This window comes from Micropterus salmoides, unplaced genomic scaffold (assembly GCF_014851395.1).
Source record: "Micropterus salmoides isolate LMB-PRFRI ecotype aquatic unplaced genomic scaffold, ASM1485139v1 Ms_hic_scaffold_12, whole genome shotgun sequence".
Lineage (NCBI taxonomy): Eukaryota > Metazoa > Chordata > Actinopteri > Centrarchiformes > Centrarchidae > Micropterus > Micropterus salmoides.
Window position 1 is genome coordinate 14013446 of NW_024040263.1, and position 13205 is coordinate 14026650.

The window sequence follows — 13205 nt, forward strand, 5'->3', positions numbered from 1 at the left end:
GAAACATTGTAGACATTTGACACCTTCCACAACTTATTTTTACTGGTGGGAAATGTTAACTGAGAAATGCTGTCACAAAGCTAAACTATAACTATCAATCTTTGTACCAAAGAGGAGTGAAGCCTAGAAGACGAACAGAAGGATGATGACAGAGTATCAAACACACCACTGCTCCATCAAACTGCTGAATGAATATATAAAGAAATTGATGTCAACAAAATAGATAAATTCATCTCAATCATCTGTCTCTATAAACACGGGCATATTACCTTTACCAGAAACCATTTATTTTGCTCCTTTTACATGTCAGTAGACACAATGCGACAGACAGTTTAAAAACTAGACAAACACCACTTACATACAACACAACCATGTAAAAATGTCATGATGGAAGAATTGTAAACACATGTACATAAAAAAACAATGACAGTAAATTAATGATGCTCTGCTTCTTTCTGTTATTCAACTAAGGTTGGTACCTACAGGAGAGAATAACATCAAGGCATAAATATGGTAATAAGTAGCCGGAAGGTGTGCTGCAAAATAGCGTTACATTTCACACATTCATCTCAAGAGGAAAGATTCAGCTTGTGAAGAAGGAAAATAAAACAAACATATTCTACATAAAACAAGATAATATTCTGTACAGAAGCCTGACATGTAATGCTCATAAATTTAATGTAACATGTACTCTGGGGATTGCCGGCTGGCCTAAGGACAATATTAAATATTCACCATGAATAATGAAAGACTGATCATTAATGTGCTATGACACTAATCAGTCATCCTTCAATTTTGCACGCAGAAAAGGGTGTCACGTCACTGACATAGAAAGTGTCCACTGACTTGGAACAGGAAGTGACATTGCCAGCAAAGTGCATTATTTAGATTCTGGATGTGGAGAGGATGTTTTCCACAAGGTGCTTGTAGACCCAGGCATCTCCTTTCAGCCTCTGGCGGCGGACCCCGACGACCTCCGGCCTCTGCAGCATGCACACCTCCAGCTCAAACGCCATGGTTACCTTCCCAAAGTCCCAGGTCTGACACTTCAGGGTATACCTAAATGAAGGGCGAAGGTGGCGACACAGAAACAACAGGGTTGGACAAAAGACTTGGTCGTCTGATCAGAAATAAGGCAAGTCTTCTTACCCTTTCTGCGTGAAATCAATGTTTTTCTCTGGCAGGATGGAGAGGATCTGGTTAAGGACCTGGTCTGGGTTGGTCTGACTGGTCAGAGTAACGTTGTACTGTGCCTAGCGGAAAACGACAGACACACAAATGCTGTACTACACAATACTCGCGTGTGGCACAGCACAGGTGAAGAGGTGTGTAACTTCTGAATACCTTGATCTTGCGTGGGCCGTCACGCAGGGCTCGTCTCTTGCTGGGAGTGAGCATGGTGATAACCTTATCCAGGCCTCTCTCGAGGGAACCAAACACCTTTCCTCCTCTCTTCTTCTTCCCGCTGTCTCCCGTAAAAGCCATGTCCAAAGACCGAGACCTGGAGAGCAAACACAGTCTCACATGTAATCACTTTGGTGGATCATTTGATCAAACTGCTCTTACCTGACCTTCCAACTAGATCACAGGTCTACAGTTCAGTATCAGGACAAAGACGGTAATGTTTCACATTTCACACAATTCGCTTTAATATTTTTTCACTTCAGAGCCTCCCGCCATCCTGCAGGCCACTCACCTTCGCTCAGGACTGAAGGCCAGTAGTTCAGTGCTTGCAAGCTCCTTGACCTCTGCTCCCCTCTTCTTATTGTTCTCTTTAGAGGCGCTGCCTCCACCTACAACACATAAGGAAAACACACTTTGGTTTAAAAATATATACACATTAACCTCTTTCACCCCGTTGACCCACCGCTGAGCAAGTCAGTACATACTCTTTCTGTGCAGCCAAACACTGTTCAAGCCAACAGAATTTTATTTGGATATTCTACTCAAAATCCAAGTTACTGAAGATAACGATTTGTAGAGCTGCAACAAGTAGCTGCAGTAGAATATAACAAAAATCAGCAACTATTCTGATAATCAATTCACTATTTAAGCGATTTCCACTTTAAAATGAAGCTTCTCTCTGTCATTATAGTCAATTTAATGTTAAATGGTTTTGGACTGTTAGCAAAAAATAAGACCATCTGAGGAGGTCAATTTGGGCTATAAGTTATTGTGATGGGAAGTGTGATTTTTCGCTGTTTTTCGATAAACAAATCGAGAAAATAATCGGCAGATTTATCGATTACAAAAATAAACATTAGTTGCCGCCCTATACATATGTCAGGCACAAAAACAGTTTGGGGTTTGAATATTTACCTTCGCATCACTCAGCATCTTATACCTTCAATAAAGACTTATACTATACAGTATGATAATGTCCAGACCATCTGTAATGTGATATTTTCAAACCTCAAGAAGCCTCTTAGAAGAGGAAATAAAGGGGAAACCGAGATGGTGTGAAATAAGAAATTGACCGGTACATCCCTTTGCTCTTATGCATGTAACTGGCTTGACATTGGAGTTGTGAACACAAAGCATTTGGTATAAGAAGAAGCCTGACACCCACACACCCACACACACACAAAGAGAGATAGGCTTTAGTGGCAAGAGAACACATGTCACTACAGCCCACGTGGGACATTAAGCAGAAGAAAGAGACAGCTACACCTGTCACACCACACGCCTAGGGACGGACAGACACACACAGACCACGTTTTGTGTGTGTGTCAGAACGTCTGCACTGTAGCTCAGATAACAGGAAGCTGTAAAGAGAGTAGGACCGAGCCAGATTCCAAAGGGTTTCACACCAAGTAGGTCAGCAGCAGCCGGTTAGCCGGCTTGTAGCTGAGTTTACAGAGGAAACTAATGAGGCCGGACATCTGAGCAGAGAATTCACTTTGACAAATAATTAAGACGTTTAATGATTCCCCATTCATATTAGTGTCCTTCATTTCTAGATAAGTGAATAGAATTAGCTTCCTGATAATAACCTCACCTTTGAGTTGACAGTGATAAGTGTGTATGTGAGTGAGTGCGTGTGTCCATTTTTCAGTGGCACAATGACAGCTAAATCATAGAAATATGAGTGGCTTTGGGATAAAAAAAAAAACAGCCCAGTAAATGAGTTTATTACAAGAAGACAATTTACTTGCAAATGTGTGGCATGTGGATGTGGCACTTGATTATGAGAGCTGCACGAGAGTGAGCGAAGGACAGATAAATGAAAGGGAGCAATGTGCAGAGGGACAGTTGGCTAATGCAAATAATCTAATAGAGATTGTACTTCAAGCCCTTGTTTGGAGCAGAAAACAATTACATTACACAAATAAACTGTATGCTGAACAGAAACCCTGAATTGTCTCTACTTCATTATTGCCACTGGTTGAGTAACAGAGAGACTCCGCTTACCTTTAGGTGTGACTACATTGGTTTTAGCGCCATTGACGTTTGCATTTTGATTGGGTGTGCTTAACACATTCTTGTTGGGCCGTGCATTCTTCTTACTGGATGCAGGAGTTCGAGGAGGAGGCAGCGCAAATATTTCAACATCTTTCTCCTGCACAGCAATATTCTCCTTGTTCTCACTGGTTTGCCCTTGGACTCTTTCCCTCCTCTCCTGGTGGTGCGGTGTCGTCGTTCGCCCCCTTTCTGGGGTCAGGCTATAAGCATATCTTTTCTCCACAGATGGAGATGGCAGTCTCTTTAGGAATACAAATAAAAGATATGAGTAGATTTCTCTGGAAGGCAAGATTCCTGGTGGAACATCTGCCCTAGCAAGCCTAAACACAAGGTTTTTAATCCAAATCTGTAAGCACATGCAGACAGCATGACATACATTTGTCCCAACTTTCACATACTGTGTCTTTGATGTTTGCAGTTCCATCTGGCAGCCCTGTGACCCTCTGAGGTATATACTGTGTGCCTGAAACCCATGGGCAATCATCGATGTAGTAATCCAGAGAACCCACAATCACAGCGTCTTCATCCTCGCTAAAGTGAAGGGCGTCCCTAGTCTGAAAGCGAGAGAGAAAACAAGAAATGGAAAAAAATAAAAACACTTGGTAGTGGGGAAACAGTACGTATGTAAGGTACAGGGTGAAGTCATAAAGACTGAACCAGAACATGCAGCTGTAAAAGCAATCGGCAGCCCAGTAAAAGAACAATGCATTTTGGGAGTTGTGGTCCCGAGTGTGACCTGTAGTCCCTGGTGCAGTGGAGAGCAGGAGTCCTCACAGACTGCTGGTTCAGGGCGCAGGCGGACAGGTTTGCCCCTATGCTTCTTTGACAGCAGCAGCAGATAGGTGACTGTGGTCTGGTCATACCGCCACTGTAGGAGTGAAGATGCAAAAGACTGCTTATTAAATACAAAGTATGTAAACTAATATGTCTGCTCAGAATACAAGAGGCACAAAAATTATTTACATATGCAGTTGTGATTTCACCATCCACAACACAACAAAATCAACTGATCAGAAACTGAGCAGCACAATAAATTTCAATGGTAAAACTCAAGTGTGAGTATAAACGAGGACACACCTCCTTAACCAGCGCTGTGGTGCTCTGCCTCGATCGTTTCATGTTGACAGCCATCTCAGTGATGCAGTCCTCATCTATGTGACCAAGCTACAAAAAAAAGACCCAGTATGCTCACAAGTCCAAGACAGATGTTAGCACTAAAACAAAAAAATGATCTAAATGTTAAGGATTATGGACTTGTTTCACGAAAATGACCTATATGGTGACTGGAGCAAATTAGACAAATCTTAGGAAACATGCAACATTTTCAGTTTGAAATCAATAAATACGTGACAAAGTCAAATATACAGCATGTCGTTTGCAATACAGTGTTTTCAGGCATGAATGTGTGTGTGTACCGGCTGTCTGCTGCGCCACTCCACGGGGCTGTTGTAGTCTTTCATCACCCAGGGATGGTCCAGCAGCTGTCGAACAGTTAGACGTCGCTTGGGGTCCACCTACAGGACACACAGCGAAACTCCAACTCAATATGCAAGAAACTACCCATCTAACAATCTACAGTATTTCTAAGATAGTGTACACGTTGTACAAATATTAAAAAAAAAATTATTCCAACTCTGTAATTTAATGAGAATTTTTTAATTATCACATCAACTTGCCATAATAAAAGAGAATGTACTCTTCCATTACGGCAAGTTGATGTGACAGACGCACACAAGCTAAGACTTCTGCTGTTATGCGATGAAAAGTGTGTGTTATTAACTGGTAACTCATGGAGTGAAGCAGCTAAAACGTGAAAGAGAGGGGAGAGATGGAGTGGATAGTAGATAAAAAGAGGAAACAGAATGAATGATTTCGTACCTGCATCATCTGGTTGAGGAGCAGGATACTACCTGGAGAGAGCCACTGGGGGTTGTCATATTTACCTCTCTGAAGATATATATATAAAAAAAACAAAAAACATACAAAACCACATTATGAACGATTAATACACTAGAAAAAGAAACAAACATGGCTTATCTGGCATTTGCTTTAGATGGCAATGATTATTCCTACAGTGTCTGACCATAAGAACACCCAATAACTGTAGGAAATTTAGCACCATTTCATAAAGCCACAGTGTCCAGTTTTTTCATAAGTCATATAATAAAATACTACATAGACGCAAAACGTTTTGTGATAGATAGAGATTAATTTTCAGAAATGCTCTTACTGCAATCTTCCTGTAAAGGACCATGCAGTTGTCGTCATCGAAGGGCAGGTATCCACAGAGCAGAGCGAACAGCAGCACTCCCATACTCCACACATCCGCCTGGAGGTTACACATCACACAGCAGTATTTCAGCTTCAAGCGTTGCAGTTAGGATTTCACAGCTCACAGAGTCATGCACCAGCAAGTATGATCAGGGCACCATGGAAAAGCAGAGTGGTGGAACAGGCAGGTAATCACAACTTTCAGTGAAAAGCAAATGTAGGCTCTGAGGAGTTTAAGTAAGGACAAATTGTAAAATCGTGGCCCAGATGGTGCTAAAAGTTGCAACCAGCATACACCATGCGTCACTCACCTCTGAACCAATATATGACTTCCCCTGGATGAGTTCAGGAGCGGCGTAAGCAGGGCTCCCACAACACGTCATCAGCTCATAACCCAAACCTCCCTGGGGAGAGAGAGATGACCACACGATATACATGTATACTTCTCATTTATTGGCTTTAATCACTATGTAAACACGTGTGTTTAGACATTAGCTTCTAGCTGCTATGTAAACATGTGTGTTTAGGCATTAGCTTCTAGCTGCTATACATTGTAGATCTCCCACGTTTTATTTTAGGATTTTCTTTTTTAGGTAACAGAAAAATCTAGAGTGTGAATAGCCAAATACAGTGTTTCGCAATGTAAAATGTATTTGTGGGACCAAACCGAATAGATTTGCCACAAAAAGAGGTTTTATGTGTTTTTGTATTTATTTTGTCATTATTAGGACAAAGAGTTAACAGGCCTAAAACTTTTGCCACTATACAATGAGGCAGGGAATATGGTGATATACCTTAGGTTTGGCACACAATCCAAAGTCTATGAGCTTCAAGTTGTGGTCTTCATCAATCAACAAGTTTTCCTACAGTTCAGACAGACAAGCATTGCAGCAGACATTAAAATTAATATGCAGTCACAGACACCTTTTGTTGCAGTTTCTCCCATGTGTCATGTCCTGTCTGTCACATGCAATCAGTGGTTGTTTTTACCGGTTTGAGGTCCCTGTGTGCGTATCCCTGGCTGTGGACGTAGGCCATCGCAGACACAATCTGTCTGAAAAACACCCTGGTCTCCTCCTCTGACAGACGGTCCTTTGCTATGATGTAGTCAAATAACTCCCCACCTGGGCAGTACTGAGGGGGAAAGGAAAGCCCAGAGGGAGAGAAAGAAACAATTAATGAAAATAATGTCATATTCACACTCTTACTGCATCTCTTGTGTATGTCAGCTTACCTCCAGCACCATGAAGATCTGGGTGGAGGTCTCTATGACGTGGTAGAGGCGACAGACGTGCTGATGACTCAGATTTTTCATGGCCTCAATCTCTACCTTAACACGGGGCAGGTCTTCCTGCAGTGACAAAGTGTTTGTTATTGGTTTCTGATATCTCATTGTTTTATTTATTTTGTGTAATTTTTAGGGATGGACGCTCAATACTGACGTGTTGACGCTGTGTCGAGATCCCGAAACACACGTTTCGAAACACTGCTCCAAAGTGTGGTTCAAAACGTTAATGTCACGTGACCGTGGTGAAGCGAGGCTTCGGTGCGTTTCACCTGTTTCAACAGGTGGCACACATGCCGCTTCTACGCTTGATTCACAGTGTTTGGAACAAACCACACATCTGCCTCTAACTCCCAGAAGGCTTAAATGTCAAACAACCACATCCCAAGATTTCGAGAGATAGCGACACATAGAGGGATGGACAGTGCGATTTCAGTGATACTTTTTTTATGCCAGTAACAAATGTACCTATTTTGTTTCAAGGCTGGGGATGTCATTTATCATAAAAAAAACAAAAACCTGACTCCGCCCAAAAACAGCTGAATATTTCTAAATAAAATTCTTGACATAACAAATGTGAGAGATTGTTCCACTTTTAATTCATCATTCTTGAAAAAACTTCAACTGTACTCAGTTATGGAATTTTAATCCATTACACCTCATCACTACCAGAACTCATTGTTCATTATTATTACACTAGGGCCTACATATTTCCTGCTATTTATCATTACACCTATGTTAATTAGCAACTGTATAATACTGTAAATATCCACGTTTATTAATATATTCTTAGATTTTTATACTTTATTATATTCTCTAGTCACTAACTTCTACTATTCTTTCTATTCCTTTTATGCCTTGCGAATATCTGTAACAGCAAGACACTTAACCCCAAGTTGCTCCAGAGGCATGCGACCTCTGAAATATATAGCAAACGTAAGTCGCTTTTAGCATCAGCTAAATGACGGATTACTGATGAAACAACACACAGATCTGATTTATTTAAACACACATTTAAACATATCATTTATTTATCTCCAAAATACTGGTCATGTATTGATACATAGTTTAGAATTGTAAATGCTGGTCAGTCATTGTTTCAATGAAACCCCTATAAAGATGTGTCAACATCAAAAGTGACCAGTAGGTGTCACCGTGGAGATGGGTGTCAAAGTGTTTCGAAGACTCGACACAATCCCGGCACAATTACCTTGAACAGTTCAAAGTTTCATAAAGCCTTGCTTTGCTAGTCATTTTTAATTTGCTGCATTTTTAAAATGATGATTTTACCCAGAACACATGAAGATTAGTGACCATAGGCTTCCAAATATATATATATATATATGGATGAATAAGGAACAAAATAAAGACAAAGAAGATTACTGATGATGGCAAGTTGTTCTGAACAGGGTTGGGAAACAATTTGATATAATTGTGTATCGATTTCAAGTAGAATTATAGTGTGTTGATATGAACATATTCTGTCATCACTTTACAAAATTATGCTGTCCAAATAATGAGTTTCAACAAGTGTTAACTATGAAAATATGTTTTTTTAATTCATATTTTAAATATTGTTAAGAGTTCTGTCTGATGTAAAGCATAATAGTGGAACAACAGTTAATTGCATTGATGATAACTGTTGGTCCACCACAGCTGCTTCAATATGCCTTGGCATTGACCCTACAAGTCTCTGGAACCCTACTGAAGGGATGTTAACCCATTCTTTCAAAAGATATCCCCACATTTGATGTTCTGATGATGGTAGTGAAGAATGCTGTCTAACACATCGGCCCAAAATCACACATAAGTGTTCAATTAAGTTGAGATCTGGGGACTGTGAAGGCCTGCATTCAGGCCCATGCCATTCTCTTGATCGCTCTACTGCACAAGCATCAAGATAATCAAATGTCATCAAATGTGCGCTGTCGGCCCCAATGTCTGACCCTATTTACTGATCTACAGTAATGCAGATGTCGCTTTAGTCACTGTTCTTATTGAAACACAAGGGAAATGAGTAGTCTTTGAGACCGAAGCTCCTGTCATCCGTGCCCCAACAATGAGCCTTCTCTTGACCACTTCGACATAGTAGACCTAACATATTAATAGTGATATGATAGGTGTGTGTAGAATAGATAGTGTAGATTAGGACAGAGAATCTACGTAAGAGATCCCAATCTCTGGTGTTGGAACACATATCATTCACAGTGCAACTGCTGATGCCACTGTAGAGGCTTAACACCAAGACCTCCTAGATCCATATCAGTCTGGTTTTAAGAGTGGCCACTCTACTGAAATGGCTCTTTTGTCTGTAACAGAAGCCCTAAGGTCAGCTAAAGCTGCAGCCCAATCCTCGGTTCTTGTCCTGCTGACCTATCAGCTGCCTTCGACACAGTCAATCACAGGATCCTGCAATCTGCACTCTCAGCAATGTACATCTCGAGTAAAGCACTCCTGTGGTTTGAATCCTACCTCTCGGGGCATTCCTACAATGTTTTGTGGCAAGGACAATTATCCTCCTCCCACTGCCTCTCCACAGGGGTGCCCCAAAGCTCAGTGCTAGGGCCCCTTCTCAATTTACACCACCTCACTGGGGCCGATCATTCGCTCGCACGGCTTCTCTTACCGCTGCTACACAGACAATACGCAACTCTACCTATCCTTCCCGCCAGACGACCCCACCGTCTCGGCGCGGATCATGGACTGTCTCTCGGACATGGATGAAGGCTTACCACCTTCAACTAAACCTCTCTAAGACTGAACTCTTGGTTATTCCAGCCAAGCAATCTATCCACCATAACATCAAACTACAAATTGACTCCTCAACCATCACACCAACCAGGGTGGTGAGAAACTTGGGTGTCATGACTGATGACCAGCTGTCCCTTTCAGACCATGGTGCTGCTGTCTCTCGGTCGTGCCGCTTTGCTCTATACAACATCAGAAAAAGCAGGCACTACCTCGCTCAGTATGCCACCCAGCTTCTGGTCCAGGCCATGGTTAACTCTTGCCTCGACTATTGCAATTCCCTCCTAGCAGGTCTTCCCTACAAATGATTCAGATCGCAGCAGCACGTCTGGTTTTTGATCAGCACAAAACGACTCAAGTCACTCCATTACTGTGTGACCTCCACTGGCTACCCATGGCCTCCAGAATCAGATTCAAGTCACTAATGCTTGCATACAGAGTGACTACTGGGTCTGAAACCATCTGCTTAAACTCCATAATACAAGTTTACGTTCCTTCTCGGCCACTACACTCCTCCAACGAACACCGCCTGGCTCTGCCATCGCTTCACACAAAGCAGTCCCAGTGCTGGCTGTTCTCATCTGTGACACCACAATGATGGAACGAGCTACCACAAACCATCAGAGCAGGGGCGTCCCTCTCTAACTTCAAGAAGCTCTTGAAAACTCACCTCTTCAGAGAACACTTCCTCTTATAACACCTCTAACTCCTAACATGCACTTCCTGTGCTCTTCTTCTTCTATCCCCAACAATTATCTTGTATTGATTGCACTTTGTTGTTAACTGTCACTTCTTTCCCTAGGTATTTACCACATTGATGAGATATGTGCTATTAGCTCTTCCTAGTATTTAGTGCTGCTCTTACTATGTATTGTCAGTTGTAGATCTCGTGCTGTATTTCATGCTTTGTTGATGCTTGTATGTTGTTTCTCAAAAGTAAGTCGCTTTGGATAAAAGCATCTGCCAAATGAGTAAATGTAAATCTTGATACAAAATCAGAATCAACTGGGTCTGCTCAGCATTTTTATAAATGTCGCAGAGCATGAGTGGATGTTAACTGCTTAATTGTACCATGCAGTGCACCCACGTGGAAGCATCCATATTTGTCATGTTTCTCCACTCATTTGTCCAGGTTTTTTATACAATTTGTTTGTATATATCAATATTGATAACATAAGCATAGTAATCTTGCATTACTGATGAACATTTAACCCAGCCTTAATTATGAGAAGACTGTAAGTATCAAAGTAAATTAATCTCATTGTCATAACTTCTCAAATTCAGGATTCGTTTGTCCTTTAATTCATATAATTATAAACCTTTGTGCTCCTGGTCAAAACTAAGCACTTTGGGGTGTGGTAACATGCATTTGTTTGTTTACATCATTATAAACAGTTTATATCACAGACTAAAATGACTATTGCTTTGATGTCAAGAGTCCTATGATTTCGTTTATTGTTTTTTGTCAGCAAGGTATTCACCACAAGCCCAATGGGCAGATGGCAGATGACTCACCCCTAGATCCTTCTTGTTCATGATTTTAATGGCAACCTTTTCTCCTGTCAGGATGTGTCGTCCGAGCTTGACTTTAGCAAAGCCCCCTGAAAAACACAAACTAGTTCACATCATCCTCTGGCACAAAGACAGGCGTTTTCACTAGCCGATACACATTAACACTGCCGTTACCTGAGCCGATAGTCTCATAAACCTCATAATATTTGTAGAGCTCGTCGGCTCCGCGGGGCTCCGTTCTTTCCACAGGCATCCTCCCTGCTTCAGCCGCACGGCGATAAACCTCCCTGCGGTGGGAGAAAACGGTTTAGCAGAAGTGTTAGCCACTCAACTCGCTAAAACACACAGTTCAAGTGGAAAACACGCAACTCTCTCTGTGTTCAACATAAACGTTAGTTTGTTAACATCTTATGACGAGCTAACGTCGATTAAGTTAGCTAACGCTAAAAAAAGATTTGTACTTAACGTTGGCCGATAAAAATCGTTAATACCACCAAAAGTAGTAAACAATAAGATACGACACGCTAACGTTTAGTAAATGACGTTACGTATTTACCTGAATCTGTATTAAAACGGGAGATAAAGAAGGTAAAATCTGTTAACAACCATGTGCCATTTAGACAAGCCTTCATGCAGAGATGTTTTGTTACAGAAATTTGAATTTCGCACGTCGACGTTGCCTCCATTTCCTGTTTCCGGTTTGTGCTTCGTCCGCCCCTTTGTGGTAAATAATGGCACTGCGACTATAAAAAAGGTAGATGATTATTTTTTTACTTTATGGTCATTTTGGAGACTATGTTTACTTTGTGATTGAATTGTACTGCATCATACTTACTGTTGTTTTTTTCTCCCCTCCATATAGATGGGGTGAACAAATGGAAACACCTCCCATTGTAAATGAGTTGTAACCTTTATGAAGGTAGACTGCATTAGTTTTAGCCAGGTGTGCCTCATAAAAAGGAAACTGTGTATACACACATAAAAACATACATCCATAAAGACAATGACAAACTAAGAGAAAAACCTGGATACATGAGGGGATAAACGTAGCAAATGCAGAAGCATCCCTATTTGTGCATCATAGAATGAATTAGCAATAACACATCAATAATATACTCAATAACAAATATAATAAGTCCTTCATTCAAATTTCTACCTAAGTAGAATCTAAGTATTATCGGACATTCCCATAAAGTATCAAATGTAAAAGTAGACATTATTCAGCATAGTGACCCCTGTCACTGTTATTATTATTATGTTGTGTAGCTTATTATCTGTATTACAATATTTTATATGCTAATCTTAATCTGTGAAGTAGTCAGCTATTTAAAACCACTGCAAAAGGAACAGATCAAACGGAACATGGTTTAATTTCTGGGATACAGATGCACATTTGGGAGTTTAATGGTTCAAAACCTGTGATATGGTCAGATGAGTCATACTTCACCTTATTCTTTTTTAAAGATTTTTTTTGTTGCCTTTATTGGACATTCAACAGTGAAGAGGCAGAAAGGAAACCAGGGAACGAGAGACAGGATGGTATGTATGCAGCAAGTCCCAAGCTGGAATCAAACTGTGGATGTTGCAGTTATGTGGCCTGCGCTGTAAACATTTGGCTACTAAAGCGTTCCCCTTCTTAATGTTCTTGACAGGTCAGCAAGTGCATGGTTGGTGTACATCAAGAGAACAGTGCAGTATAGGCCTGAATGTCCCTACAGTGAAGGTGTCCAGTTGCTCTGTAAGGTTATGGGAGACATTTTCCTGGTGTCGTTTGGGTCCACTTATCTCATTAGAGGAAGTGGACATTATGAATCAATACACATATATTCTGAGTGATTACCTTTATCCTGTGATGAAACATTTTCCACTCACTGAATGGTTTCATGAGTATGAAAATCTCATCATATGCTATGGCCTTTTCATTCCA

General features: G+C 41.0%; 1 protein-coding gene across 1 annotated transcript; it reads right to left on the reverse strand.

Moving 5' to 3' along the window:
• Positions 1-263: 263 nt before the first annotated feature.
• On the reverse strand, positions 264-11973 carry melk (maternal embryonic leucine zipper kinase). Its single transcript, XM_038713503.1, has 18 exons — positions 11835-11973; positions 11453-11565; positions 11282-11367; positions 6968-7084; positions 6724-6867; positions 6528-6596; positions 6045-6137; positions 5693-5791; positions 5341-5409; positions 4878-4976; positions 4540-4626; positions 4199-4330; positions 3861-4016; positions 3412-3703; positions 1697-1793; positions 1345-1501; positions 1150-1253; positions 264-1059 (listed from the first exon to the last, which is right to left on the reverse strand). Exons 2-18 carry the CDS (start codon positions 11529-11531, stop codon positions 885-887), a joined length of 2055 nt encoding a protein of 684 aa, XP_038569431.1. The 5' UTR covers positions 11532-11565; positions 11835-11973; the 3' UTR covers positions 264-884.
• Between the last annotated feature and the right edge of the window lie 1232 nt (positions 11974-13205).